Source organism: Ursus maritimus, unplaced genomic scaffold (genome assembly GCF_017311325.1).
Source record: "Ursus maritimus isolate PB19 unplaced genomic scaffold, ASM1731132v1 scaffold_6, whole genome shotgun sequence".
Lineage (NCBI taxonomy): Eukaryota > Metazoa > Chordata > Mammalia > Carnivora > Ursidae > Ursus > Ursus maritimus.
Window position 1 is genome coordinate 35,681,366 of NW_024426774.1, and position 26,568 is coordinate 35,707,933.

Below are 26,568 nucleotides of genomic sequence, written 5' to 3' on the forward strand. Positions count from 1 at the left end.
ATCAGACAACAAAAAGAAACAAAAGGCATCTGAATTAGCAAAGAGGTCAAACTCTCACTCTTTGCAGATGACATGATACTTTATGTGGAAAACCCAAAAGACTCCAACCCAAAATTGCTAGAACTCATACAGGAATTCAGCAATGTCACAGGATATATAATCAATGCACAGAATTCAGATGCATTTCAATGCACTAAAAATGAAACCGAAGAAAGAGAAATTAAGGAGTCAATCCCATTAACAATTGCACCAAAAATCATAAGATACCTAGGAATAAACTTAACCAAAGAGGCAAAGGATCTGTATTCAGAAGACTATAGAATACTCATGAAAGAAATTGAGGCAGACACAAAGAAATGGAAAAATGTTCCATGCTCACGGATTAGAAGAACAAATATTGTTAAAACGTCTATTTTACCCAGAGCAATCTACACATTCAATGCAATCCCTATCAAAATACCATCAACTTTTTTCACAGAAATGGAACAAATAGTCCTAAAATTTGTGTGGAACCAGAAAAGACCCCAAATAGCCAAAGGAATGTTGAAAAAGAAAACCGAAGATGGTGGCATCACAATCCTGGACTTCAAGCTCTATTACAATGCGGTAATCATCAAGACAGTATGGCACTGGCACAAAAACAGACACATAGATCAATGGAACAGAATAGAGAACCCAGAAATGGAACATCAACTCTACGTTCAACTAATCTTCAACAAAGCAAGAAAGAATATCTAATGGAAAAAAGACAGTGTCTTCAACAAATGGTGTTGGGAAAATTGGACAGCCACATGCAGAAGAATGAAACTGGACCATTTCTTATACCATACACAAAAATAGAGTCAAAATGGATGAAAGACCTAAATATGAGTCAGGAATCCATCAAAATCCCAGAGGAGAACACAGGCAGCAACCTTTGTGATCTTAGCCGCAGCAACTTCTTGCTAGACATGTCTCCAAAGGCAAGGGAAACAAAGGCAAAAATGAACTATTGAGACTTCGTCAGGATAAAAAACTTTTGCACAGTAAAGGAAACAGTCGACAAAACCACCAGACAATTGACAGAATGGGAGAAGATATTTGCAAATGTCTTATCAGATAAAGGGCTAGTATCCAAAATCTATAAAGAACTTACCAAACTCAGCACCCAAAGAACAATTAATCCAATCAAGAAATGGGTAGAAAACATGAACAGACATTTCTCCAAAGAAGACATCCAAATGGCCAATAGACACATGAAAAAATGTTCAACATCACTTGGGCTCACAAAATACAAATCAAAACCACAATGAGATACCACCTCACACCAGTCAGAATGGCTAAAAAGTCAGGAAATGTCAGATGTTTGTGAGGATGCAGAGAAAGGGGAACCCTCTTACACTGTTGGTAGGAGTTCAAGCTCTGCAGCCACTCTGGAAAACAGTACGGAGTTTCCTCAGAACATTGAAAATAGAGCTACCCTATGACCCAGCAATTGCACTTCTAGGTATTTATTCAAAAGATACAAACATATTGATTTAAAGGGGTACCTACACCCCCAATGTTTGTAGCAGCAATGTCCACAATAGCCAAACTATGGAAAGAGCCCAGATGTTCATCGACAGATGAATGGATAAATAAGATGTGTGTATATATATACACACTCAATGGAATACTTCACAGTCATCAAAAGAAATGAAATCTTGGCATTTGCAGTGACGTGGACGGAACTAGAGGGTATTATGCTAAGTGAAATAAGTCAATCAAGGAAAGACAATTATAGGATCTCACTCATATGTGGAATTTAAGAAACAGAGGATCATAGGGGAAGAGAGGGAAAAATATAACAAGATGAAATCAGGGAAGGAGACAAACCAAAAGAGAACCTCTATTTTTTTAAAGATTTTATTTATATATTTGACACAGAGAGAGAGAGAGCACAAGCAGGGGGAGCAACAGGCAGAGGGAGAGGGAGAAACAGGCTCCCTGCTGAGCAGAGAGCCCGCCTCAGAGCTTGATCCCAGCACCCTGGGATCATGTCCTGAGCCAAAGGAAGATGCTTAACTGACTGAACCACCCAGGCACCCCCATAAAAGACTCAGAAGGCAGTTTCCTATCCGTATCTTGTGGGAGATTGCAGCAATCCTGTTTTTTTCCTTCTCCATAGTTCGAGTTGAGCACAGAACTTTCCATCTCCTTCCCTCCATGCCTCCCCCTCTCCTGAAGGATAAAACTGCAGGCTCCACTGTAAGTCCATAAAACTGTGTGGCAATAGTTTAGAGCTGGCTGCTCAGCAGGAGAGCAACCCACTGCTCAAGTGTGTACATCTGGCCTCTCTGGTTTGCTGTCCTCCTGTGGGGCTGGGGACACAAGGAGCTGACACCATGCTGATTTTGCTTTTGCTGTCAGTATAATTAATAACCTGCCTAAATCCATTTGGGTTGGTTGTCTCTTTACAACCAAATCTACCCAAAGAGGCCAGCCAGCCAAAGGTTCAGGGACTGTTTGACAGGAAACCAGCATAAATGGAAGTGGAGCAAGATGAGGTTAGAGAGGATAGGGGACCAGGTCCCATAGGACTTTGCAGGCCTTTGGCCTTTATGCAGCAAGAAAGCAGGAAACACTGTAGAGTTTTGAGAGTTTTGAGCAGAGAAATGACAATGATCTGGCTCAGGTTGTCAAAAAGGATCACGTTAAAATAATCTTGGGGCACCCTGGTGGCACAGTTAAGCCTCGCACTCTTGGTTTCAGCTCAGGTCATGATCTCAGGGCCAGGGGATTGAGCCATGAGGCTCTGAGCTGAGCATCCAGCCTGCTTAAGATTCTCTCTTCACTCTCCTGCTGCCCTTCCCCCTCTCTCAAATAAATAAATAAATAAATAAATAAATCTTTATAAATAAAATAATCCTAAAAATGTTTCCTTTAAGGAAATATTTAAGTGTAAGCTCCTGTTGCAATTATTAGTAAAAGTGGCTTAGATTTCTTTTATAATGGGGGCGCCTGGGTGGCTCAGTCGTTAAGCGTCTGCCTTCTGCTCAGGGTGTGATCCCAGGTCCTGGGATCGAGCCCCGCATTGGGCTCCCTGCTCTGCTGGGAGCCTGCTTCTTCCTCTCCCACTCCCCCTGCTTGTGTTCCCTCTCTCGCTGGCGGTCTCTCTCTCAAATAAGTAAATAAAAAATCTTTTAAAAAGTTTCTTTTATAATGAACTTTCTCTGCTGCTGCCCTCTTGGCCGCTCCACACTTCATAGCTTCCAGCTGCTTTTCCACTCTTGTGCACTTTTTCCTTGATGTTCATCTCCCTCCCTGAGTCTCATCTCTCTTTGACTCCTCACGGGCGCGCAGTGAAAGGTTCCTCCCGGAGGCAGTGCGCTCCTCCACGCCAAGGCCAGGTCTTACACCTTTGGCCAGATACCCAAGGGGCGCTCAGTGGGAAGCGGTGCCACGGTGTCCTTCGCCTCTGGGAACGTTGCTGCCAGGGTTTTATCTGTCTTGCACGTCTGGATTGCGGGATCGCCGCGGCCCCAAGGTGCTGGACCCTTCTGTTGGGTCTGGCTAAGGCCTCGGGAGCCCTCCACTTCCCTCCAACATTTTCCCCTCTCGCTCTCTCTCCCACCCACATGTGTTTTGGACTCCAGGCCCGCCCAGAGGCCAAACCTCTTTCTCCTCCTCACCTCCGGCCGCCCCTCCCCTCTTTTTTTTTTGTCCCCTCCCTTTCTCTCCACCCCCGCCCCCTATCCCGGGCCGCCCAGGCTCGGCCCATGTCCCGCCCCTCCCCGCCCCTGCTGTCCTGCCCGGTCCCCTTCCTTCCCCTTGGCTGCCCGCCTCTCCGCCCTCCTTCCCGCCCCCTCCCCACCCCAACTGGCTCGGGTCCGCTCGGACTCGGCCCCCGGCCCGCCCCTTTCGGCCCTAGGCGCCTCCTGCCCGCGGCTTGGCCCCAAACTTCGGCGCTAGCTGCTCGGCCGCCGGCGTTGGGCTGCTTTGCTGGCGCGCTTGACCCGGGACTGGCCAGGTTTCGGACGTCCGTCGGTCCGTCGATCGGGAGAGAATTTACACACGCGCGGCCCGGGATGGGGCGGGCCCTGCTGCCGCTACTGGTGTGGTTCTTCCTCCCGGCGTTCTGGAGCGCAGGTGAGTGCGCGGGGCCCAGGGTCAGGCGCTGGGGGCCGGGGGCTGACGCCTAGGAGCTCGGGGGAGGGTGGGCGCCAACGGGGGAGCGCACGGCTGCAGGGCAAGTTTGCAAACACCTCCGCATGCCCCAGGCGTGCCACAGAGTGGAGCGCAGGGGCCCCGACCAACCCACTGACAGACTACCCAATATGGGTCGTGGGTGCGCGTCCCGGTGGAGTCGGGTAAGGGTGGGCACCGAGGGCTCCCCTTTACTGCAGAGGAGGAAATCGAGCTCGGCCCGGGCCGCTGCAGGTCCCGAAGTTTTCGCTCCAGAGGAATGTGGGTCGCAGGTCTGGTCGGGAAAACTTTCCTCTGGACATCGTTATGTGGTTGCACCCCGGCTCAGGCTGTGGTTCTGGGAGCCGCAGGCCGCATCTCCCAAGGGACCGGTGCCTGGAGAGGAGCAGGCTGGGAAGTTGGGGGTCACATTCCTGGTGCTGCGATCGACCAAGGACGGGAGTCCGCTAGGGAGGGACAGTCCAGTCTGCTCCCACTGGGCCCTTATGGGTAATGTTAGTGCCTCTTTTCAGGGACACCCTCTGAGTGTGGGGACCCTGGAAACAGTGGAAGCATTCTTTTAGCTCCTATTATTGCTGAACAGCATCTAATGTGCTTGGACAGCTTCTAGGTTTGTCCCGATTCGGTCACATTCCAATATAAGGTTCTCGACTGGTAAGTGGCGGCAAGGTAAGGCGGGTTCTATTCTGCATCAACAGCCTGTTTGGAGGCTAAGTAATTAACAAGTTAAAAGTTTGATCGCTGAGGCATTTCTTGAGGAAGCTGAGAAAAACTTTAACCCGGCTTCGCCAAAAAGAAAAATCAATTGGGGGGGGGAGCGTATTTTGAATAAACACATCCCTGGCATTTTTTCTTAGTTAAAAGTTTTCTATTTCCATTCAGCACGTGGTTTTTATCTCTTTTGACCGTGAACAAGGCTGAATAGCTTTTACCTAATTACAGTCAAAGGTATTTTTTAAGAATACCTGAAAAGTTCAATTTATAGTTAAGCAGTTTACTTAAAATGTTTTCCTTTGAGGTTTTCCTTTGAAAGCTCAGTTGCTCAAATAAAAAATTCTTAAAGAGTGAACCCTCTTGTTACACATTAAATTGCATATGCAATTTATAATTTCGGGCCACATAGCAATTTGAAGCAAACATCAAAAGTCAAAGCCAGTCAAGGAACTGAAACAATTCCATTCTCCACCCCCACCAAACCCTAAAAAATTCTTCAGCATTTCTGCCAGATTCCGTTTTTCATAATCTGATGCAAATCTGTTCTGTTTTGCTGCTACTGAGAACTGACCATAGATAGTCTTGGAGGTAGTGAATGTGGTGAAAATTATGGGAAACGCAACAGAAATGATAGTTTTGGTGCTTATAAAATATTTTAAAATGGTGTGTTTCTCTTAATTTTTAAAAAACCATTATAATAATCTTTCATAGCAGACAATTAACTCTAGTAGATAATCATAAAAGGTCTGCTAAAACCCACCCAGCAAGAAGAATGAAAAATTTCTCCAGTTTTTCTTCTACCTTTTGCTTTTTTTTTTTTTTAAGAGAAAGAGAGAGAGCTGGGGGGTGGGTCAGAGGGAGGAAAGAGAGAATTTTTTTTTTAAGATTTTGTTTAAGAGAGAGAGAGAAAGAGAGCACAAGAAGGAAGAGAGGCAGAGGGAGAAGCAGACTCCCCGCTGAACAAGGAGCCTGATGAGGAGCTCGATTCTGGGACTCCGGGATCATGACCTGAGCCAAAGGTAGATGCTTAGCTGATTGAGCCACCCAGGTGCCCCAAGAGAGAGAATCTTAAGTAGGCTCCATACCCACCCTGATGTGGGGATCCCTCTCACGACTCTGAGATCATGACCTGAGCCAAAATCGAGTCCGGCCCTTAACTGAATGAGCTACCCAGGTGCCCTACATTTTGCTTTTTACCTTGAATTTACCAGTGAGATGTCTGACAGTGTTATATCGTACGTTGTGAAAGCTTAAAGGATGGGATTCTCACTGGCAGAATTAGAACAGAAGTAAGAATGCTATGGGTAATTAGACCCTTTGTCCAGTTTTAAGATTTTAGGGAGAGAGGGAGAGAGAAAGAGGGACAAGGTGAGGGATGTGTGTGTATACAATGGAGAGGAATGGATAAATAATTAAAATTTACATATCACTTTAACCTAGAAACCCCCCCCCCACACACACACACAGATGCATACACACAAACACCATCCCACCAAGAAACACAGAACTGAAACTGCTGAGCCAGGGTCATCAGATTTTCCAGTCTGTCCTTTCTGCTCCATCTCTGGATGGGGGAGCCAGTGAGCAGCGAAACCAGGCAAAGGGTGACTCTCTAGAGGGCCAGGGAGAGGGTAGAGGAGGAGGAATATAAAAGTGGATAAAAGTGAGGAGCTCAGCTCATCATGAAGCAATACATGCAGCTGAACTCAATCCTCAGAACAAATTGGGCTTTTAAGACCCTTCAACATTAGCGTTTCCCTCCCAAGCTTATGGGATGCCAGAACCCATGTTACAGTATATCGTAAATATTTTCCCCGAGAGAGCTTTAAGTTGTCCTCTTGTTTACAAGCTTTATGACAATGGCCTCAAAATGCTTTTTGGAAGTAAGCAGGGCACATTTTAAAAATAAATAATTTTTAAAAAGTCATTCTGATCCCCTTTTTGAAAGTGATGACTAGAACACAGATATGTTTAAAACTAACAATGATTATGTTTTTCAATTTATTTTTAGAAAATAATTTCCAGATAATCTGAGGAGTAGGGCCAATGAGTTACCAGTCAGAGCTGGTTGAATCTTTAGATGCCCGTGAATTGAGAACATGTTTCCGGGTAGAAAACATGAGCCAGGACATCGGTACCCCCCCCGACCTGTAAATGAACACATATGTGTAACCGCTGCTTCCTACATAATAGCCAGAATGAAATTGTAAAGATTAATCGGACTGTGTTGTCCCCTTGTTTAAAATTCTCCAGCGGCTTCCCACTCCTCCCAGGGTTTGCAAGAGAGTGAAGAGCCTCCCACTCCCTTTGCCCCATTTCCACTTGTTCTACTGTTCACACTGCTCCAGCCACAGGGGTCTGTCTAGTGCTTCTGCAGTAAATGTTCCCTCTGGCTGGAATCTTTTCCCCAAGGTCTCTGCACACTGGCTCCTTCTTGGGTTTCAGCTCAGATGTCCTGGAAGGGGCCTTCCCTCATTCCCACCCCAACCAGAGTCTCACACTCACACACACACACACACACACACACACACACACTCACGCTCTCTCTCTCTCCATTGAATTTAATTTCCTGAGAACACTTCATTACCTGACGGTGAGATGGCACAGTGTTTCACCCATGTCAGATCCTCAGTGAATATCTGGATGGTGTCAGGGGGCCAGGCCTCTGTGGGTCTCAGCATGTGCTCCTCCCCCTTCTCTGTTCCTGCTGGCTCACCCAGAGAATTGCTGCAGCTCCCATGCCCTTGTGCTTGGGGCTTGGTTGATAGAAAACAGTCTTATATTTTGCGGTGATGCCAAAGTGATTTCATTAGTAGGAAACTTAGGGCATTGAAAGAAGATAGATTTTTGGACTATATTAACCCAATAGAGCGATATTGACATTTTATATTTTCTTAACTATTCCAGCTAGAGGGGGGAAAAAGGTCAAAAGCTGAAAAACAGAGTTAGCAGCTCCTTGGCAGAGGCGGGTTGCCTGATGTCCTGTTAGTTGTGACCCTGAGTGCCTTGACTTTGGCCCCTTGTCACTAGTTTAATCTTACCCAAAGCACAGGCTCTGGGTTGGTATGCATCCCAGCAGGAGATTAATGATTATAAAAAAACAGAAAAAAGGAGGTTCACCACAGGAGCTTCTTGGGACTGGGATGAAAATGTTAACAGGGGGGCTGAGTAGGCAGCAAGCTGGGCTTCATGTCCTACCTGACTGGCCTCTGGGGAGCCCTGGGGGCCATGGGTAACTCAGGACCTCAGTTTCCTCTCTGGTACCTTGGGTCTCTTCACTAGTCATAGGACTGACAGGAGGATGAAATGAGCTAAGGGCACGTGGTAAATGCTCCAAAAATATTAGCCATCACTGCCAATGATTCTCCTCCATTCTTCTGAGCTCAAACTTTGGGGTAATGTTTTTCCTAGACAAAAAGTGTTGGGGGGAAGGGTTCTTTTCTCGCTGACACGTATCCTTAGTTGCAGCCTGAAATACGAGAACAGAGCTGTGGGCCACCCTCCACCATTCAGAGCCCTTCAGTGAAGGGGTCCTAGAGCCCTAGGGCAACCAGGTCCTTGTCGCTGCTCTTTAGAGCTTTGTTCCTAGTAGTTCTGCTTGCAAAACCCGCGCTTGTCACTTGTGGCTGGTCTGATGAGGCAGGGCCTGCCTTGCTGCCACTCCCCCTCACCCCCATTCTCCCCGTTACCTTCACTTGCTGAGTTCAGACTTAGCATAGTACAGGAATAGCTTCCTGTCATGTGCCTCTCAGGAAGGTATAAAAATGAAGTCCAATTCCTGCTCAACGGTTCCCACATAACGCTACTCCAAAGTGGGTGTGGTTTGTTTTTGTTGTTGCATTTGGTTTGGTTTTGTTGGGTTTGAATGTAAGCGTCCAGATACTCCCTTTCCTTTTTATCAGCTAAAACTAGGTTTCCCAAGTGAAGCCTTCTGGCTGCAGTGGATACAAAATGAGGCTTTGTTTCTTGGATTAACTGTGTACGTGTCTGAGTGTGTGTGTGTGCGGGTGGTCCGTGAGCACGGGGACCGGGCAGGGAGCTCCAGACGCACTCCTGGCTCCCAGACACTTCCTACTTGGTGGCAGGTATGAGCCAGTCCCCAGGTACCCTGAGGGAAGTCCAGACTCCTCTGCCTCTTACACTCCGGGGCATGTGCTACCCCCTGACTGGGAAGTAACTTGCTCTGTCTCTTCACCTGGTTCTAGTCCTTCTGCCTCCAGCTGAAGGTTGAACATGCAGCCTGGCAGGGGTTGAGAATTCCATGAAGATCTGTGGACAGGACCAGCTGGGGAAGCCCTAGGCTGCCACGCCCAGGTGACTTCCTCAGTTCCTGGTGTTTTAAAGAAATAAATGGGACTCCTGGGTCGCTCAGTCAGTTAAGTGTCAGCCTTCGGCTCAGGTCATGATCCCAGGGTCCTGGAATGGAGCCCCTCTCCCCTACCCCAGGGCTCCCTGCTCAGCAGAGAGCCTGCTTCTCCCTCAGCCTCTGCCCTTCCCCCTGCTTGTGCACACACGCATTCTCTCTTTCTGTCAAATAAATAAATGAAATCTTAAAAAATAAAGTGATAAATGAAGAAAGGGTGATTATGTCTTATACATGTCATAGAGAAACCTACATGGTTCTTTCACGTAATGTAAAATGGATTTTCCATGAATCTTGGGGGCGGTTGGGGAGGAGCAGAGGGGGAGAGAGAAAGAGAGGGGATAGATGTTGACTTCATGTTTGGACCAAGATCTTATAGAAGTTTTACACCAAAAACTAAGAATGTTTGAGAAACTTAATGCCTGGGGAAAGCCCATTTCATTTCATCTCAATATATAGACTTTTATGACAGCAAACTCTATGCTCCTGTGTCTCCTTGTACCCAGTCATTAATGGTGTCTTCTGGATATTTCTCGGTCGGTTCCTTCAAAGGTGCTGTCTGGCGCCTGTCAAGTGAGCCAAGGCCCCAGCCAGATCTGATCATCACGGTGTTCACGCCCTGCCCTAGCTCACTCAAGAAAGGGGCTCACCCTCAGGACGTGGGTCTCAGGTTGGCATTTGACAATCAGGCAGATGCTCTTGGACAGATCTCTTCTTGTACAATCTGCTTTTTTGGAGGGGTGGGGAAGCTCGTTACCTCAGCATTCAGGGACAGTAAGCATCTTAGAATCTGCCTTTGCCGTGGTCTTGCCTCTCATTAGACACACAAAGGAAAGCCTTGTTTATCTTGGAGAAGCGATTGTTTTGCTATTTTAAGCTTTAGGGCTTCTTCCAGCGCCTAATAGTAGACTGGCCTCATTATGGTTTTTGAAAATGATCTTCTTTTTTTTTTTTTTACAAGTCAGAGCAAGCTGTCTTGGTGGAGAATATTAGAACATGGACTCAAACTTGCTGAAAGTTGTTTTCTGTCCCCGCACCACTTAGTGAATGCACAGTGAGATGATAAATTATTCATGGGCTCCCAAGTGCTGCCGGTCTGGGGGGCTGGTTTTCCACTTGCTGCAGTACCTGGCAGGCTGCCTCCACACAGGAAGTGAAACCAGCCCTTAAGCCTTTTTACAATTCTGCCTCATGATTTGAAGATTTGTTGATGAAAGCAATGTTCTTTGAAAGTTTTGGAGCAAAGAAAAAAGGAAGCTCATTAGATTTAGCATTCCATCTAAAGCATTAGTTGAAAAATAAAACTGCTTTGGGAATCCAGAGATAGAAGTTCTCTTCCCAGTTTTGATATTAACTTGCAGGGACACTTGGGGTAAGGTGCTCCACCTTTCTGAAACTTCGAATCCCCACCGATCAAATGGGAGGGCAGATAGGTGATTCTGGGGTCCCCTCTAGGGCAAAAAACAGATTCTGTCTGAAGGGGAGTCATGGGGTGGGACACTTTCTCAGTGTGGTTCCAGACACAGTGCCTTGGCGTGAGTGTGAACCTCCCAGGCCTGTGCCTGACTCCGGCTGTGAGTGTCCTCAGGCCTCAGCCTAGAAACAGGGCCAGAGGCAACACAGAGTTTTCTTAAAAATGAGTCATACCAGTGGGTTCTTTACTGTGGGCAGCTTCCATTCCCTGACGCCTGAGCTGTCTGTGCCCCCAAGAAGTAGCCCCTCCAGCTATACAGATGTGTATTTCTGAGGATACTGGACCTGCCCAAACAAATTATGGCTTCTTACTGTCAAGTCTGCAGGGAGCATGGACTCTTGGGTTCTGGAAGACACATGGATGATTATATAGTCTTTCTGGGCCGGGCAGAGTAGAACGTGTCTCCCCAGGGTGCACAGCAGAATCTCCAGGCTCCAGGGGGGAATTATATCATTTTACAAAGTCTGTCCTGTAATATCACGATGTAATTTTATATTTGGAAATTAAGTAAGTATTTTATAATGTGAATTATAGGATATAAATCTCCTAAGCATTTTGGCTAGGAGGATAGGAGAAAGTCAGCTAGGAAGCTTTTTCAAAATATGGAAGCCCAGACCCCACCTACGACCTATGGACTCCGTCTTTAGGGTGCAGCCCTAACCAGCAGGAGTCCGAGCCATTCTGAGCACATCTCTTGTTACACCCCACCAATGCAATGCGTCTGGTTCTTTTTTTTTTTTTTTTTTTTTTTAAGATTTTATTTGTTTATTTGACAGAGAGAGACACAGCCAGTGAGAGAGGGAACACAAGCAGGGGGAGTAGGAGAGGAAGAAGCAAGCTCCTAACGAGCAGGGAGCCCGATGTGGGCTCGATCCCAGGACTCTGGGATCACACCCTGAGCTGAAGGCAGATGCTTAACGACTGAGCCACCCAGGTGCCCCGCAATGCGTCTGATTCTTGAGGAGAACTGGGGAGCCTCCCACCTTCCCCCATTGAAGCCCCCATTGCTCCCCACTCCAGTCTCCTCCCCTTTCCTCACCTCCCCCAGAGAAAACCACTCCCCCACACTAGGTGATTCAATTTACATGCGTCTCTTTACCCCTTGACAACACAGAATTGTATCGGTGACACTTTGCAGTGTTGTTTGACGCCATGTCAGGTAAGGTTTACTTTTGGTTGCATGTAACAGAAAACCTCACTTCAGTGGCTCAACCAAGAGGAAGGTATTTCTCTCCTACAACAAGCAGTCTGAGGGTAGCCAGGCTGGGGTTGGGACAGAGGATCCACGATGTGGTCAGGGACCTGGCTCTTCCTGGCTCTTTATTCCATCATCTTTAGTGTATGGTTTTAGAGCTCATCGTCTCCAAATGGATGCTGCATCTCTGAGCATTTCGTTCGCATTCCAAGAAGGCGGAGTCAGGAAGGACAAAACACAACCAGTTTCATACTAGCTGAGTCTGCCCCTTTTTAGGCCATAAGAAGATGATAGCTTTATGCAAAGCCCCAAGCTTTTGACTTCTGCTTGAGTTTCGTTGGCTGTACCAAGCTACAAGAAACAGTGACAAATCAATTATTATATTAGCAAGGAAAGTTGCTCCCTGAATGAGATCAGGTCCCATTTGTAGGAAAAGGGGGACTGAGCATTGAGCAGGACACTAGCAGCTGCTGCTCTACACATGTGATAAAATTTTATATAAATAGTGTGCTTTCTTTCAGCTTGTTTTCTCACTCTGTGTTAAGTTTGCTAGACTCGTCTGGGTTGAACAGTGTTGCCCTGGTTTATTTATCTTCAAAGGCAAATATGGGAATATGCCATAGTTTATTATCTGGTCTCCTTTTATTGGGCATTTAGAGTTTTCTACATTTTTCTGTTACCAACAGTGTTGCTGATGTGGAAATGTTGGGGTTCGGAGCAGACAGTCAAGAAAGCATTCTTGAGACATCTTGTTTGCAAAAAGGTGGCTTTACCCAGTGCAAAAAGTTGGCTTTACCCCGTGGTAAAGCACCGGGACAGGACTGGTGGGCGGGAAGAGCTGCAGTGAAGTCCCGAGGAGTGATTGATTATATACTTTCAAGTTGGCAGGGGGTTAGGGACAGCACAAGCTTCCCAGGTATTTGGAAACAAGGTTTCCAGGACCCTGAGGCGGCTAGCTATTGTTAGGAAAAGGTCTTTTATTGCTGTATAGTAAAAACCTCAGTCATAAGACCCTTCAGATGTATATCAGTGGGTCCTAGGCTTGCGGGGTGGCTGCCAACATATATCTTGCCAGAGACAAAGGAAGTTTCCAAAGGAATTTCCATTTGTTTAAAGTAGATTCACAGGATCTTGAGGGGGTCGGGACGAAGTTAAACCAAGATTGCCTTTTGCCCTTAGCCAAGTGTCAACATCAGGCAGCTGAGCTCCCAGAGGACAGTCACTCTGCCTGTTTAAGGACTTGTCAATGGACTGTAAGTAGTCAGGAAATTCAATTTTTTCTTTTGCCTTTGTTTCCCACATCATTGCTAAGAGCATTCTTGTTTTTAATCTTTTCCTTATAGAGGATTAATTTGCTATAATAAAATGCACAGATTTTAAGTGTCAAGTTTGAAGAGTTTTGACAAATACATGTTAAAACCACTACCCGAGTTAAGATAGCCATGAACTTGCGTGCGTGTCTCACTGTGGACATGTGTGAGTCCTTAGGAGTGGAAATGCTGAGTTGTAGTTTGTATGCAATTTCAGCCTCATCATATATTGCCAAATTGTTATTAGAATAGAAAAAAACCTTTCTTCCGCACATCTTACAGGTAGGTTATTGCTGTGGAAGATCTCGACTGAGGCATTTCTTCAGTACCTCAAGAATACTCTAGATAGGTCTGGTAATGCTGTCCAGGCTGGTTGTAGCCAGGTTGCGAAGCAGGCTGAGACCATTTTAGCAGCAGCCACTGGCCCTCCAGGCTCACCACCCAGCGCCCCATCCCTGCCCTTGCCTGGCATAAGGCACTCTAGAGCCCTGTTCTGTCCAGCCCTGAGAACCAACCACAAGTAGGGGCTTAGGAGCTGGAGCCTGAATGTGGCTGGTGAGGTGAGGGTGGGTGGGACTGGGAGAAGTCCCTTCACTCCTTCCTACCCATGATGATCTGCCAAGTTGCTTAGCACCTGTGAGCCTCAGGCTCCTCACTGCAAACTGGGGGCAATGCTACTCCCTGCCCAGGATCAGAGGATCGTGTAGGTGGAAAGACTGGCAGAGTGTGAACATCCAGAGATAATACAGATGCTGTGGCTTTTGCCTCTTAGCCAATAGAAGATATTAAACATAGTTAGATTTTTAAAATTAAATTTTTAGGATAATTTTAGATTCTTATGCTGTTTCTAATGAATAATATGAAGAAGCCCCCATGTCCCCTTTACCTAGTTACCCCCGAAGGGTAGCATCTTAGGAAAATGTAGTACAATATCACAAGCCAGATATGGACATGGGTATTGACATCCACCACCACAGGATCCCTCATTACCCTCTCACCTCCTTAACATCTGGCAGCCGCTAATCGGTTTTCCATTTCTTTAACTTTGTCATTTCAAAAATGCCATATAGGGGCGCCTGGGTGGCACAGCGGTTAAGCGTCTGCCTTCGGCTCAGGGTGTGATCCCAGCGTCATGGGATCGAGCCCCACATCGGGCTCCTCTGCTATGAGCCTGCTGCTTCCTCTCCCACTCCCCATGCTTGTGTTCCCTCTCTCTCTGGCTGTCTCTATCTCTGTCGAATGAATAAATAAAATCTTTAAAAAAAAAAAATGCCGTATAAACTGTATTAGTTTCCCATTTGCTGCCATGACAGATTACCACCAACTTAGTTGCTCGAAACAACAAAATATCATATCTTACAGTTCAGTAAGTCAGAAGTCTGACATGGGTCTCATTGGGGCTAACATCAGGGTGACAACAGGGTGTCCCTCCTCTCTGGAGTCTGTAGGAAGAGTCTATGTTCTTGACTTTTCTAACTTCTAGGGTCCCACCTTCATTCCTGGCCCCTTCCTCCATCCTCAAAGCCAGCAAGCATGGGTTGTGTCTTTTGGCACTGCAACACTGACACCAACTCTTCTGTCTCCCTTTGTACTTTTATGGGCCCTTGAAATGACACATTCTCGACAGCATTTGGTGATGTCGCTTTTTAATTTTAGCCATCCTGACAGGTATGAAGTGATACCACATTGTGGTCTTTTTTTTTTTTCCTAAGATTTTATTTATTTATTTGACACAGAGAGAGAGATAGTGAGAGAGAGAGAGCGCAATCAGGGGGAGAGGGAGAAGCAGGCTCTCCGCTGAGCAAGGAGCCTGAGATGGGACTCGATCCCAATCAGGACCTGAGCTGAAGGCAGCCACTTAACCGACTGAGCCACCCAGGTGCCCCTACACACTGGAATCTTAATTTGAATTTCCCTAATGGTTTACGATGTTGAACACATTTTCATGAGCGTAGTTGTCATCCACATATATTCTTTGGTGAAACGTTTCTTCATGTCTTTGCACTTTTCTAATTGGATTGTTTGTTTCTGAGTTTTGAGGGTTCTTTAATAATCTAGATACTAGTGCTTTCTCAGATAGGTGGTTTGCAAATAAATTTATCCAAGTCTGTTGTTTTTGTTTTTTTCTCTTAGTGGGGTCTTTTGCAGAGCAAACATTTTTAGTTTTGATGAAATTCAGTCTATTACATTTTCTTTTTATGTAGCATACTTTTGGTGGCCAGTGTAAGACTGTTTGCCTAACTCTGGGTCCTGAAGATTTTCTCCTGTTTTTTTTTTTTTCTAAAAGTTTTAAGTTTCACATTTATATTAGTTAATTTTTTAATAAAGTGTAAGATTTAGGTCAAGTTTAATTTTTTTGCCTATGGATATCCACTTGCTCCAGCATCATTTCTTTAAAAAGCTATCTTTCCTCCATTGAATTGCTTCTGACCTTTGCCAAAAAGAGGTTGGGTATATTTGTGTGAGAACGTTTCTGGTTCTCTTGTGTTCCATTGATCTATGTGTCTGTACCTCTGCTAATACTATCCAGTTTGATTATTGCAGCTATATAATAAGTTTTGAAATTGGGGAGACTGATTCCTCCCATTTTATTCTTCTTTTTCAAATCTGTTTTAGCTATTCTAGATCCTTTGCTTTTCCACACAAATTTTAGAAATATATTGTTTTTATCTACAAAAACAATCTTCCTGGTATTTTAGGAATTGTGTTAAATCTGTATGTGCTTTTTTTCTGACATCAAGTATGTAGTTTCGACAACAAATTCTCCAGTTCTCTGACCTCGACTGGGTGTCCTATGATTCAATTCAGTTCTCACACTACCTAGAGTTAGCCTAGACCTCACAGGTTAGGGGCTCAATCTCATAGGACCGCCCCCCATTTCAGACACCAGCTCCAATGAACTCTCCAGGCTACCTACCTTCTGCCCAGCTGACTACAAATTCAGGGGTGCCCAGGCCATCCTTTCCCCTTCAGGTTTGGTAGTTCACTAGACCAACCTACAGAACTTAGGAAAGCGCTGTTCTTATGATTACAGCTTTATTAGACATGATACAACTCAGGAATAGCCAAATGGAAGAGATACATAGGGCAAGGTGTAGGGGAAGAGGTTCAGAGCCTCCATGCCTTCTCTGAGTGTACCACCTTCCCCGCACATTGATGTGTTCACTAACTCAGAAGCTCCCCAAACCTTTTTGTTTAGGGTTTTACATGGAATTTCCTTACATGAGCATGATTGTTTAAATCATTGGCCATTAGGGACTAAACTCAATTTCCAGCCCCTTTCTCATACCTCGAGGTTGGGCATGGGGCAGAATATTCTAACCCTCTAATCCTGTGTTTTTCTGATGATCAGCTCCCATCCTGAAGCAATCTAGGGGCCCCACCCTAAGTCACTTTATTAGTGTGAACTCAGATGTGTTCCAAAGATACTCTTTATGAATAACAAAAGACATTTCTATCACTTGGGAAATTCTAGGGATTTTAGGAGCTCTGTGCCAGGAACTGGGGACAAGGACCAGATAAATGTATTTTTATTATTATTATTTTTTTATTTTTTAAAGATTTTATTTATTTATTTGACAGAGACAGCCAGTGAGAAAGGGGGAACACAAGCAGGGGGAGTGGGAGAGGAAGAAGCAGGCTCTTAGTGGAGGAGCCTGATGTGGGGCTCGAACCCAGAACGCTGGGATCACGCCCTGAGCCGAAGGCAGATGCTTAACCACTGCGCTACCCAGGCGCCCCCAGATAAATGTATTTTTAATATTCTGTGATCTATATATCACTTTAAGGAGAATTGATGTCTTTACTGTGTTAAGACTTCCAACTTATGAACCCAGTATGTCTCTCTGTTTATTTAGATCTTTTTTCATCTCTCCTATCAGTGCTTTGTAGTTTTCAGGATATGAGTTCTGTATGTGCTTTGTTAGATTTATACCTAAGTATTTCATCATTTGGGAGTGATTGTAAATGGTACTGTATTTTTAATTTTGATGTCTACATGCTCATTACTTAGTATATAGAAGTAAAATAACTTTTGTATATTTATCTTGTATCCTGTGACCTTGATGAAATCAGTTATTAGTTCTGAGGACATTTTTTTAATGGATTCTGTGGGATTTGCTATGTAGACAATCATATCTGCAAATAGTGCCTATTTTATTTCTTCCTTTCTGATCTTTCCTTTCTGATGCTTTTTATTTCTTTTTCTTGCTTTACTGCATTGGCTAGAACTTTCAGCACTATGTTGACTAAGAATGAGGACTGCAGGGGCACCTGGGTGGCTCAGTCGGTTAAGCATCCAACTCTTGATCTCAGCTCCGGTCTTGATCTCAGGGTCATGAGTTCAAGCCCTGCATTGGGCTCCATGTTTGGTGTGGAGTCTACTTAAAAACAAACAAGCAAAGAATGGGGTAAGCAGACATTTTGCTTTATTTCTAATCTAAGAGGAAAAGAATGAAGTTTTTTACCATAAAGTAAAATGATAGCTTTCAGTTTTTTGTAGATGCTTTTTATCAAGTTGAGCACGTTCTCCTCTTTCTATTTTCTTAAAAATTGTGGATGGGTATTGAATGGTTGTTGGACTTTGTTAAATGATTGATATGATTATGTGATTTTTCTTCTTTAACCTGTTAATATGGTGGATGACATTGATTTTCATTAATTTCATATATTGAACCAACTTTCTATCCATGGAATAAATTCCACTTGATCTTGGTATATAGTTATCTTTATACATTGTTGAATTCTATTTGCTGATATTTTGTTAAGGAGTTTTTGCATCTATATTCATGAAGGATGTTGATCTGTACTTTTTTTCTTTACTGTGTTTGTCTAGTTTTGGTGTCAGGACACCAGCTTCGTCAAGTATATTGGCTTTTGTCCTCTCCTAGTTTCTGGAAAATATTATGTAGAATGTGTGCTAATTCTTCTTTAAGCATTTGGTATAATTATCCAGTGAAACTGTTTTGGCCTGGAAATTAATTTTGGGGGGATTTTTTTAGACGATGAATTTAATGTCCTTTATAGTCACAGGGATATTCAAATTATCTGTTTCATAGTGGGTGAGTTGTAGTAGTAGTTTGTGTCTTTTGTGGAATTAGTCCATTTCCTCTATATTGTCAGATTTGTGTGTAGAGTTCTTTGTAGTATTTAATTATTATCCTTTTGATGTCTGTACAATCAATAGTAATATTCCTTGTTTCATTCCTGATATTAGTAATTTGTGTCTTCTTTTTTTTCTTTGTAGTCTTGCTAGAGATTTGTCAATTTCATTGGTTATTTTCAAACACCCAGTTCTTTGTTTCATTGATTTTCTCTAATGCTTTTCTCTTTTGTTTCCTTTCCTATAAATATATTATTTTTTCTTTTGCTCTTCTTTGTCTGTGTTCCAAGCTTAGATTACTAAGTAAATTTTCCCTCAGCACTGTGTTGTGTCCCACAAATTTTTATGTTTTATCTTTATCTTCATTCAGTTCAGTATATATTTTTTTTATTTCCCTTGAGACATCCTCTTTGATCCATAGCTTATATAGAAGTTTAGTTTGCAAGTATTTGAAGAATTTCCTATTACCTTTCTGTTATTTCTGATTATTTCCATTGTGGTCAGAGAACACAAACTATGATTTTTAATTCTTTTAAATTTCTTGAGATTTGCTTTATGGCCCACGATATGGTTTATCTTGGTTTATATCCCATCGTCATTTGGAAAGAATGTGGATTCTGCTGTTGTTGGTTGGAATGTTCTATAAATGTAGACTAGATTCTTTCCATTGGCCATGTCATCTAGTTCTTCTGTATCCTTGCTTATTTTCTGCCTTGTTCTATGATCAGCTCTTGAGAGAGAGATGGTGAAGTCTCCAACTACAATTGTTAATTTGTTTTTTCTCCTTTCAGTTATATCAGTTTTTGCTTCACATATTTTGTAGCTCTTTGCTTTGTTTGGTACACACTCATTTAAGACTGCTATATCTTCTTGGTAGATTGAGTCTTTATCATTATATAATTTGCCTTTCTGTCTCTGGTAGATTTCTTTGCTTTGAAATCTACTTTATCTGATATCAAGGTGGCTATCTTGCTTTCTTTTGATTAATGGTTGCATGATATATCTTTTTCTGTCTTCTGTGTTCAACTTGCCTGTATCATTATATTTGCCATGAATTTCTTATAAACAGCAGATAGCTGGGTAGTTTTTTAATCTACTGTGCCAATCTTGATCTTTTAATATACTTAGATCATTTAATGTAATTATCGATATATTAGGTGTTGCCGTTTCATCAGTTCAAGGTAATTATAAAATCCCTACCTCCTTTAAAGTTCCTTTATTTCCCCATTTAAGACATAATTATCTTACATATTTCTTCATATATAGAACTATATCAGATGGTGTTGCAGTTTTTCTTTAATCATCAGGCATAATTTAGAAAACTCAAGAAGAGGAAAGTCTATTGTATTAACCAATATTTTTGCTTTCTGTGTTTTTTCCTCCCTTCCGATGATTCAAGTTTCCTTCTTTTATTGTTTTCTTTCTGTTTAGAGAGTTTCCTCTGGCTATTTTTTAAGAGTAGTCTGCTGATGACAAATTCTTAGTTTTCCTTCATCTGGAATATTTTGGTTTCCCCTTCATTTCTGAAAAATTCTGAGTTGACTGTTCTCTCCTTTCAGCACTTATGAAACATGCCACTTCCTTCTGTCCTCCATGGTTCCCTATGTGAAGTATACTGCCGTTTGAATTGTTTTTCTCCTATAGGTCACGCATTATCTCTCTCTCTCTCAGTGCTTTCAAAAGTTTTCCGTGTCTTTACTATTCAGAAGTTTGACTGTGATATATCTTGGTGTGGATATTTTTGGGGTTTATCCTATGTTAGTTTCACTCAGATGTTTGATTTTGTAGGTTTATATTTTTTGTCAGGCTTAGGAAGCTTTCAGCATTATTTCTTCAGGTGCTTTTTCATTCTCGCTCTCTTCTTTCTCCTCTCCTTCCAGGACTCTGAGAATACAAACATTAGATCTTTAGCAATAGTCCTAGAGGTTCTGGAGTCTCTGTTCATTTTTTTCTCAGTCTCTTTTCTCTCTGTTGTTCAGATTAGATCATTTTCTGTGGTTCTGTCTTCCAGTTCACTGATTCTTTCGTCTGCCCCTGCCTTCTGTTATTGAGCCCACCCATTGAGTTTTTATTTTGGCTATTGTATTTTTCAGTTCAAAAAGTTGCATTTTTAAATATATATCTTTAATTTCTTTACTGTGACTTTATATTTCTTTGTTGAGGCTTTCTATGTTTCATGTGTTTCATGTTCTTACTTGTTCATTGAAGTATTTTTAAGATTCCTTTTTTAAAACTTTTTTCAGATAATTCTCTGTCACCTTGCTGTTGGTATTTCATTCAGTTTGAGATTGAATTTTTTATTGAAACCTAGGTATTTGGGGTATTATATTATGAGACTCTGGCTCTTATTTTTATCTTTTGTTATACTGGGTTTCCTCTCAGCTGCTCTAGCTGGCAAAGAGGTATGCTGCCTCTTCACTGCCCGCTGGGGGTAGAATTCTAGGTTTTCCCTTCAACCTCCATTGGCATCTGACTGTGAGTTACTGCTGATTAGAGGTGGAGTGGGAGTTCTGGCTGCCCATTAGGTTTCCACTGACAGCTCCTGTCTGGGAGGGGTTGGAGTGCCTTAGTACTTCCTGACTGTTCACCACCTTACCTCCACTGACACTAGGGGAAGAGGAGGGATGGCCTCACTGGCAGCAGTGAAACCCCTGATTCTCTACTAGACCTTCTCTGATGCCACCCCAGTGGGTACAGGAAGGGGTGCCCCATTAATGCCAGGTGGGAGTGGAAGTCCACGCTTCCCACATGGTCTTTACTAACACAAGCCAGTGAGGATGAAAGTCTCAGCTTTCTACTTGGCCCTCTCTGATACCACCTGATGGAATAGTTGTGGCACCTCTTTTCAACCCAGTAAGGGTAGAGGTCTAGGCTCCCCACTTGACCTTTGCTGGCATGGGTGGGGATGGGACCATAGGGTTTTCTGGGTGGGTTGCCTGGAGAAGAACAGTTTTTATTTTAAGATTTTATTTATTTATTCAAGAGAGAGAGCGAGAGCATGAGCAGGGGGAGGGGCAGAGGGAAAGGGAGAAACAGACTCCCCACTGAGCAGGGACCCCCGATGTGGGACTCAATCCCAGGATCCTTGGATTATGACCTGAGCCGAAGGCAGATGCTTAACCAACTGAGCCACCCAGGCATCCAGGAGAACAGTTTATTGTCTAAAAATCTTCTGTATTGATGGGCTGTCCCTTTCCTGGTCTTTTGACTCAGGAAAATAGGCTTTGGTTGTGGTTTTGTTTTTGTTTTCGTGTTTTTGTTTTGTTGGTGGTGGTGTTCTTTGCCTGGTAACATTTCCAAATTGAGACGTATGGAGGCAAAGGAAAACCGAGGGAATTCATCCCCATGGTGGTCTAGCATCCTGAAGTTCCTGATACATCTGCCTTCTCACCACTTTCCGGAGTAGTAGTTGTTGTTATTGTTTGTTTGTTTGTTTAATGTTTGTTTCTGTTGTTTTTACGTGTACTTAGTGGGAGGAGTAGGGAAAAGTATATCTGTTTTTGGACAGAATTCTCTGCCCTCTTTCACTTAGAAAAGACTTTGACAAACTATTCTTGTTAGATGTTTGGTGTTCCAGAAATAGTCACATTTTAAAAGGAAATAATTTTTTTCTTTAAAAGAATGCCTTTTTTTTTTTTAAAGATTTTGTTTATTCGGGAGAGTGTGCACACGTGCGTGCGAGCAGGAGGAGGGGCAGAGGGAGAGAGAGAATCCCAAGTGGATTCCACGCTTTCGCAGAGCCCAAAGAGGGGCCAATCCCATGGCCCCAAGATCATGACCCTAGCCGAAATCAAGAATCTGATACTCAACTGACTGAGCCACCCAGGTGCCCCGAAAATGGCTTTTTATTAATGGGCATTCAGGTATTGGTGGGCTGGAGCGTATGTGTTGGGAGTGGCGTGATGGAGGAATTAAACTTGGAGACTGAGAGTCTCTCCTAGATCTCGAGAAAGCCACATCTGGCCCTTAGGGAGAACCAATCCCTGATACCAGGGGCCAAACTGCTTCACCACTCTGGCCAGAAAGTGTTCCTTCAGTCTTTCTGTCACGCTTGGTGTGCTGCCAAAGGGGAAAGAGAAGGAAAAGCCTTGGTTAAGTAAACATATATTCATATTTCACTGCAAGAGGTTGAATGGTCTAAGTCAGCATAACTGGTCCCATATGTTCAGCATTGATGGTCCAGACATGATTAGTTGCACCTTCGAAACAACAGATCATTTGTTTCATGTTATGAAAATCTTAACTGGGGGTGCCCTGGTGGCTCAGTTGGTTAAGCATCTGCCTTCGACTCAGGTCATGATCCCAGGATCCTGGGATCAAGCCCTGCCTCCGACTCCCCGCCCGGGGAGTCTGTTTCTCCCTCTCCCTCTGCTCTCTCCCTCTGCTCCTCTCCCTACTCATGCCCTGCTTCTCTCTCTCTCTCTTAAATAAGTAAATAAATAAAATCTTTTTTTAAAAAAAGAAAATCTTAACTCATTTATTGCATGTCTGTGCATGGCAGGCACTGCATGGAGTTTTATGTGCGGTATTCTGCTATCATTCTGAAAGAAGGCGGTGTTGTGTGCCTTACTTTACAGGTGAGGAGACCAAGTGACTTGCACAAGGTTATCTGGTCTCTGACTGGCTGAGCTGGGTGGACTAAACGTTGCCTCTTTGACTCCAGAGTTCTTATATGTACCATGCTTCCAAACCACAGGGTTCAAACCTGAGCCTTCTGGGTGGGGATTCTCAGGCGGAATCCTCAAGAGCCCCCTTCCCCAAGGTGATTTGGAATACTGGATCCACTTGCTAGAGCAGGGGTTCTGACCCTGGCTACACATTAGAATCCCGAGAAGAGATTTTTTTTTGAAGTCCCGATACCCAAACTACACCCCTGACCAATAAGCTCAAGCTCTGGGTGAAAAGCGGGTGTCAGAGCTTTAAAACCTTTGCCTGGAGACCCTGATGTTCTGCTAGTTTTGAAGGCATGCTGGAGAGATAGAAGACGATGATGAAGAGTCACAGTCAGACTCTGGAGCTCTTTTCTGGTTGAATTGGTGTTCCTCTACCGAAAGGACTTGAACGGTGCAGTCTGCTTGGGAAGCTTCTTTTGCAAGGCACTTCTACCGAGAAAAGGTGAAATGCCGAAGTCACAAAGTGGGGTACGGGCTGAAGGGGATCATGAAGAACTGGTTAAAACGCTTTGAGGCCCTTGGGACTTCACTGTGGAAGTGTGTGCAGGAGGAAGAAAGGCATAGGTGGGGCTCTCCTTTTTTTCTTAAGCCAGAAAGCATACCAGGGGAAGTGGGGAAGAGAGCCTGGTTATCACCATTGTTGCTCAGAGGTCTGAGCCCCTTTACGCCCTCCAAGTGAGGTCTTAGAGAGGTTGAATAGCTCGTCTGATGTACTGGGGTCCCTTGTTGCCTCCTCCAGACCCATCTTCACCCTTCTCTGCACCCAAGGAGGCCAGCCTGTTAGGGGAGCAACAGTGAACTAACTCCCTGGCACTCTGGCTCCAGCTAGTTTGGGCTAAATGATACAAAGTCATATATATTTGACTGAGTATATCCCTGTGTACTGGCATAGTCATTGCTTATCTGAAATTCAAGTGTAACTGGAACGCCTTGTTTTTTATCTGGCAACGCTATGCCCATTGGGGCGCATGTGGAAAATCTGATCTGCCCACACCATGTTTTATACCCGACTTTGCTTTCTTCGCTCTGTGCAGGCATACCAGTGGGGTTTTGCTGGCACTCCGTCTTATCTGCAGTCACACCACAGCTGTGACCCCTCCATGCGCAAGCAGCCAGACATGTCCTCCCCTTGCTTTCCAGTAAAGCCCCTGCCAGAGCCCATTCTGCCCCCGTCAGATACCCAGTTTCTGCTGGCCAGGCTTTGCTATGCTTGGTGCAAATGGGACTATTCAAGAGTCAGTTTCATCCCGTGAATGGCCTTTTTCTCCGTGTAACTTTTCCTAGGTCGCGGAGTGCATTCACTCCAGTGAAGTTCATGTTTACCATTTACAGTTTTGGGACAATAGAGTCAAGTGATTTCAGGGTAAAGGTTTAAAATTTTTCTCTCATTAAGTATCATTGCTACTCTTTATCAATTGAGAAACCTTCACATTTACATAAAGTGAAACAAAACTAAGTAGAAAGTTTCTGTTTGTTCTGGATTTGGCCTCAGCCAGCCACAGGGATGGGGAAGGAGCCCTTAAACTAGATGACAGGAAAGCTGCCCAGGGCCATGATTCAGATTATCAGCCAGAATGATGGGGGTGGGAGAAGGGAGACAGTCCAGGTGTGGCCCTTTCTCTTGGAGGGGGACACAGGGCACTGCAGGAGAGGGAATGGGGCGTGGGCTCCAAAAGCCTTTTTGTAAACTGCAAACCCGCTGCTGAAGGAGGGCTTTCTTCCAACTGACCAGGGGTGGGGGCAGCCAGGCCAGAAAGGAGGTGTTAGCTCCTGGGCAAAGGGCATCCTCCCCTCTGTCTGTCGCTTCTCCCCAGGACCATGTATTCTTTGCAGGTGGGAAGCAAAGAACCCGCAGGAGTTCAAGGCTAAGCCCTCACTCTTGCATCCTCCTCTGGGCCTCCTGATTCTGAGGCTGAACTTCAACAAGCTCTCTTGAGGCCTCTGTTTTGTTGTTTGAGGAAGAGTAGAAAGCGCGGGGCAGTGGGTCCCACAGACTGGCACTTCAGTCCTGCCGTTGTTCCAACACTCAGGCCAAGGCGTTTCCGCTCTCCCCTTCCGGGCACCCAGGATTGTAAAGCAGATTGATGGAGCCTGACACCCAAAGCACGGTTGAATTAAATAGGGCTGGCCAATCCGCACTCCTCCTCCTGCAGGCCTGCCCCCCTGCCCAGTCGTCCTCCCATGGTTTGGAGGGCCTCCAGGGCCCGGGTGCTGCCCAGTGCTGCCTTTCCAGCCACTACCCCTGGACCTGCAATTTTAGCAGCTTCCGCTTCCTTTATCCACCTTGGGCTGTGGTCCCAAGGCTTGGAGAAAAGGAAAGGAGCCCTTGTTATGAAAGCGTTATGGAGGCCAGCCAGCCCTACAAAGATACCTTAGGGCCCAGAGCCTTCTGGCTATCACAAGCCAAAAGTTTCTTTTCTCCTCTCATTCGCCACTGGCAATTATGTTGTTCCAGTTTTGCTAGTCCCTATGCATGGACCTCTCTGATTAGTCCCAGTGCTCATTCCTACAAGGCCCAGGTCTGGCCTCAAAAATCCTACTTCAGGTGGCCAACAGGCCCAGGTTCAGATGCAAGCCAAGGACAACAACATCACCTAAAATCTGTAGAATGTGCCGGCAGACCCTATAGATCCGATTATGTCCTACCACTGAGGCGCTCTTACCCTTGCAGGGGATTGGCGAAGCTAAAGAGCTTTTCTGAGATCATGTCTCAGGCAGCAAAGGACTTTCCTGGGCAACCACTGAACTGTCCACCAACCAGCCCACCTGCCATCATGCACCCTCAGCAAGCACCCAGCAACTCTTCGTGGATTTCAAGATGGGATGTGTTAGTCGATCCCACAGAAAGCAGACTGTTCACTAGCATCTCCCAAATGACCAGTTTTGAGTCTAAAAGACTAAGGTCCCTAAATGTCTGGCCCACTGCAGCTGTGTGTGATTGGTGGAGAAGGTGCTGCTTCAGAGCCCTGCCAACATCCCACCTCCAACCCACTCCCAGCCGCAGGAGTGTCCCTGCCTGGACCAACTCTCTTCCCTGCTCACCCTTCAGAACTCTGCCCACATCACACACATTTATTCCATGGATGTTCACTGCATTAAATGTATGTCACGCATCCTGCTGGGTTCAGAGGGTGTCACCTCCAGCTTTTGAGGAAGCTACAGATGTGTTCAGAACAACAAGGCGAACCTGCGTGAAACAACAGACAGTATATCTAACCAATTTATTTGTTGGATGAATAAATATTTGCTGATCGTGTCCCATAAGCCTGTCCCTGCGCTCGGCACTGGGGGTCAATGATGGAGACACAGTCCCTGTCTGTATGCAGCTGATGTTGGAATCTGGTCAAGGGCTGAGTGGTGATTAGGAACGGGCGGGGGTGCGCCCTCATGCAGCTGCAGGGCTGGATGGGAGTGGCCCCCTGGAGCTGGCAGAGGCAGCTGCCTCAACAGCTGGACAGCTACTCTCCCACCTTGCTGGGCGGCCATTTGTCCAAGGCTGCTCCATAGCAGTTACTTAGGTAGAGTTAAACTTGCCACTTTAGTGGCTTATCCAGTTCACAGAAGGAAACAACCT

At 44.8% G+C, this 26,568-nt stretch overlaps 1 protein-coding gene across 1 annotated transcript in view; it reads left to right on the forward strand.

Annotated features, from left to right (window-relative positions):
* The first annotated feature begins 3,961 nt into the window (after positions 1–3,961).
* MERTK (MER proto-oncogene, tyrosine kinase) overlaps positions 3,962–26,568 on the forward strand; it is a 106,034-nt gene continuing 83,427 nt past the window's right edge. Inside the window, exon 1 of the mRNA XM_040623198.1 lies at positions 3,962–4,107. Coding sequence (XP_040479132.1) covers positions 4,047–4,107 — 61 coding nt within the window. The 5' untranslated portion in view covers positions 3,962–4,046. The remainder of the gene's footprint in view (positions 4,108–26,568) is intronic.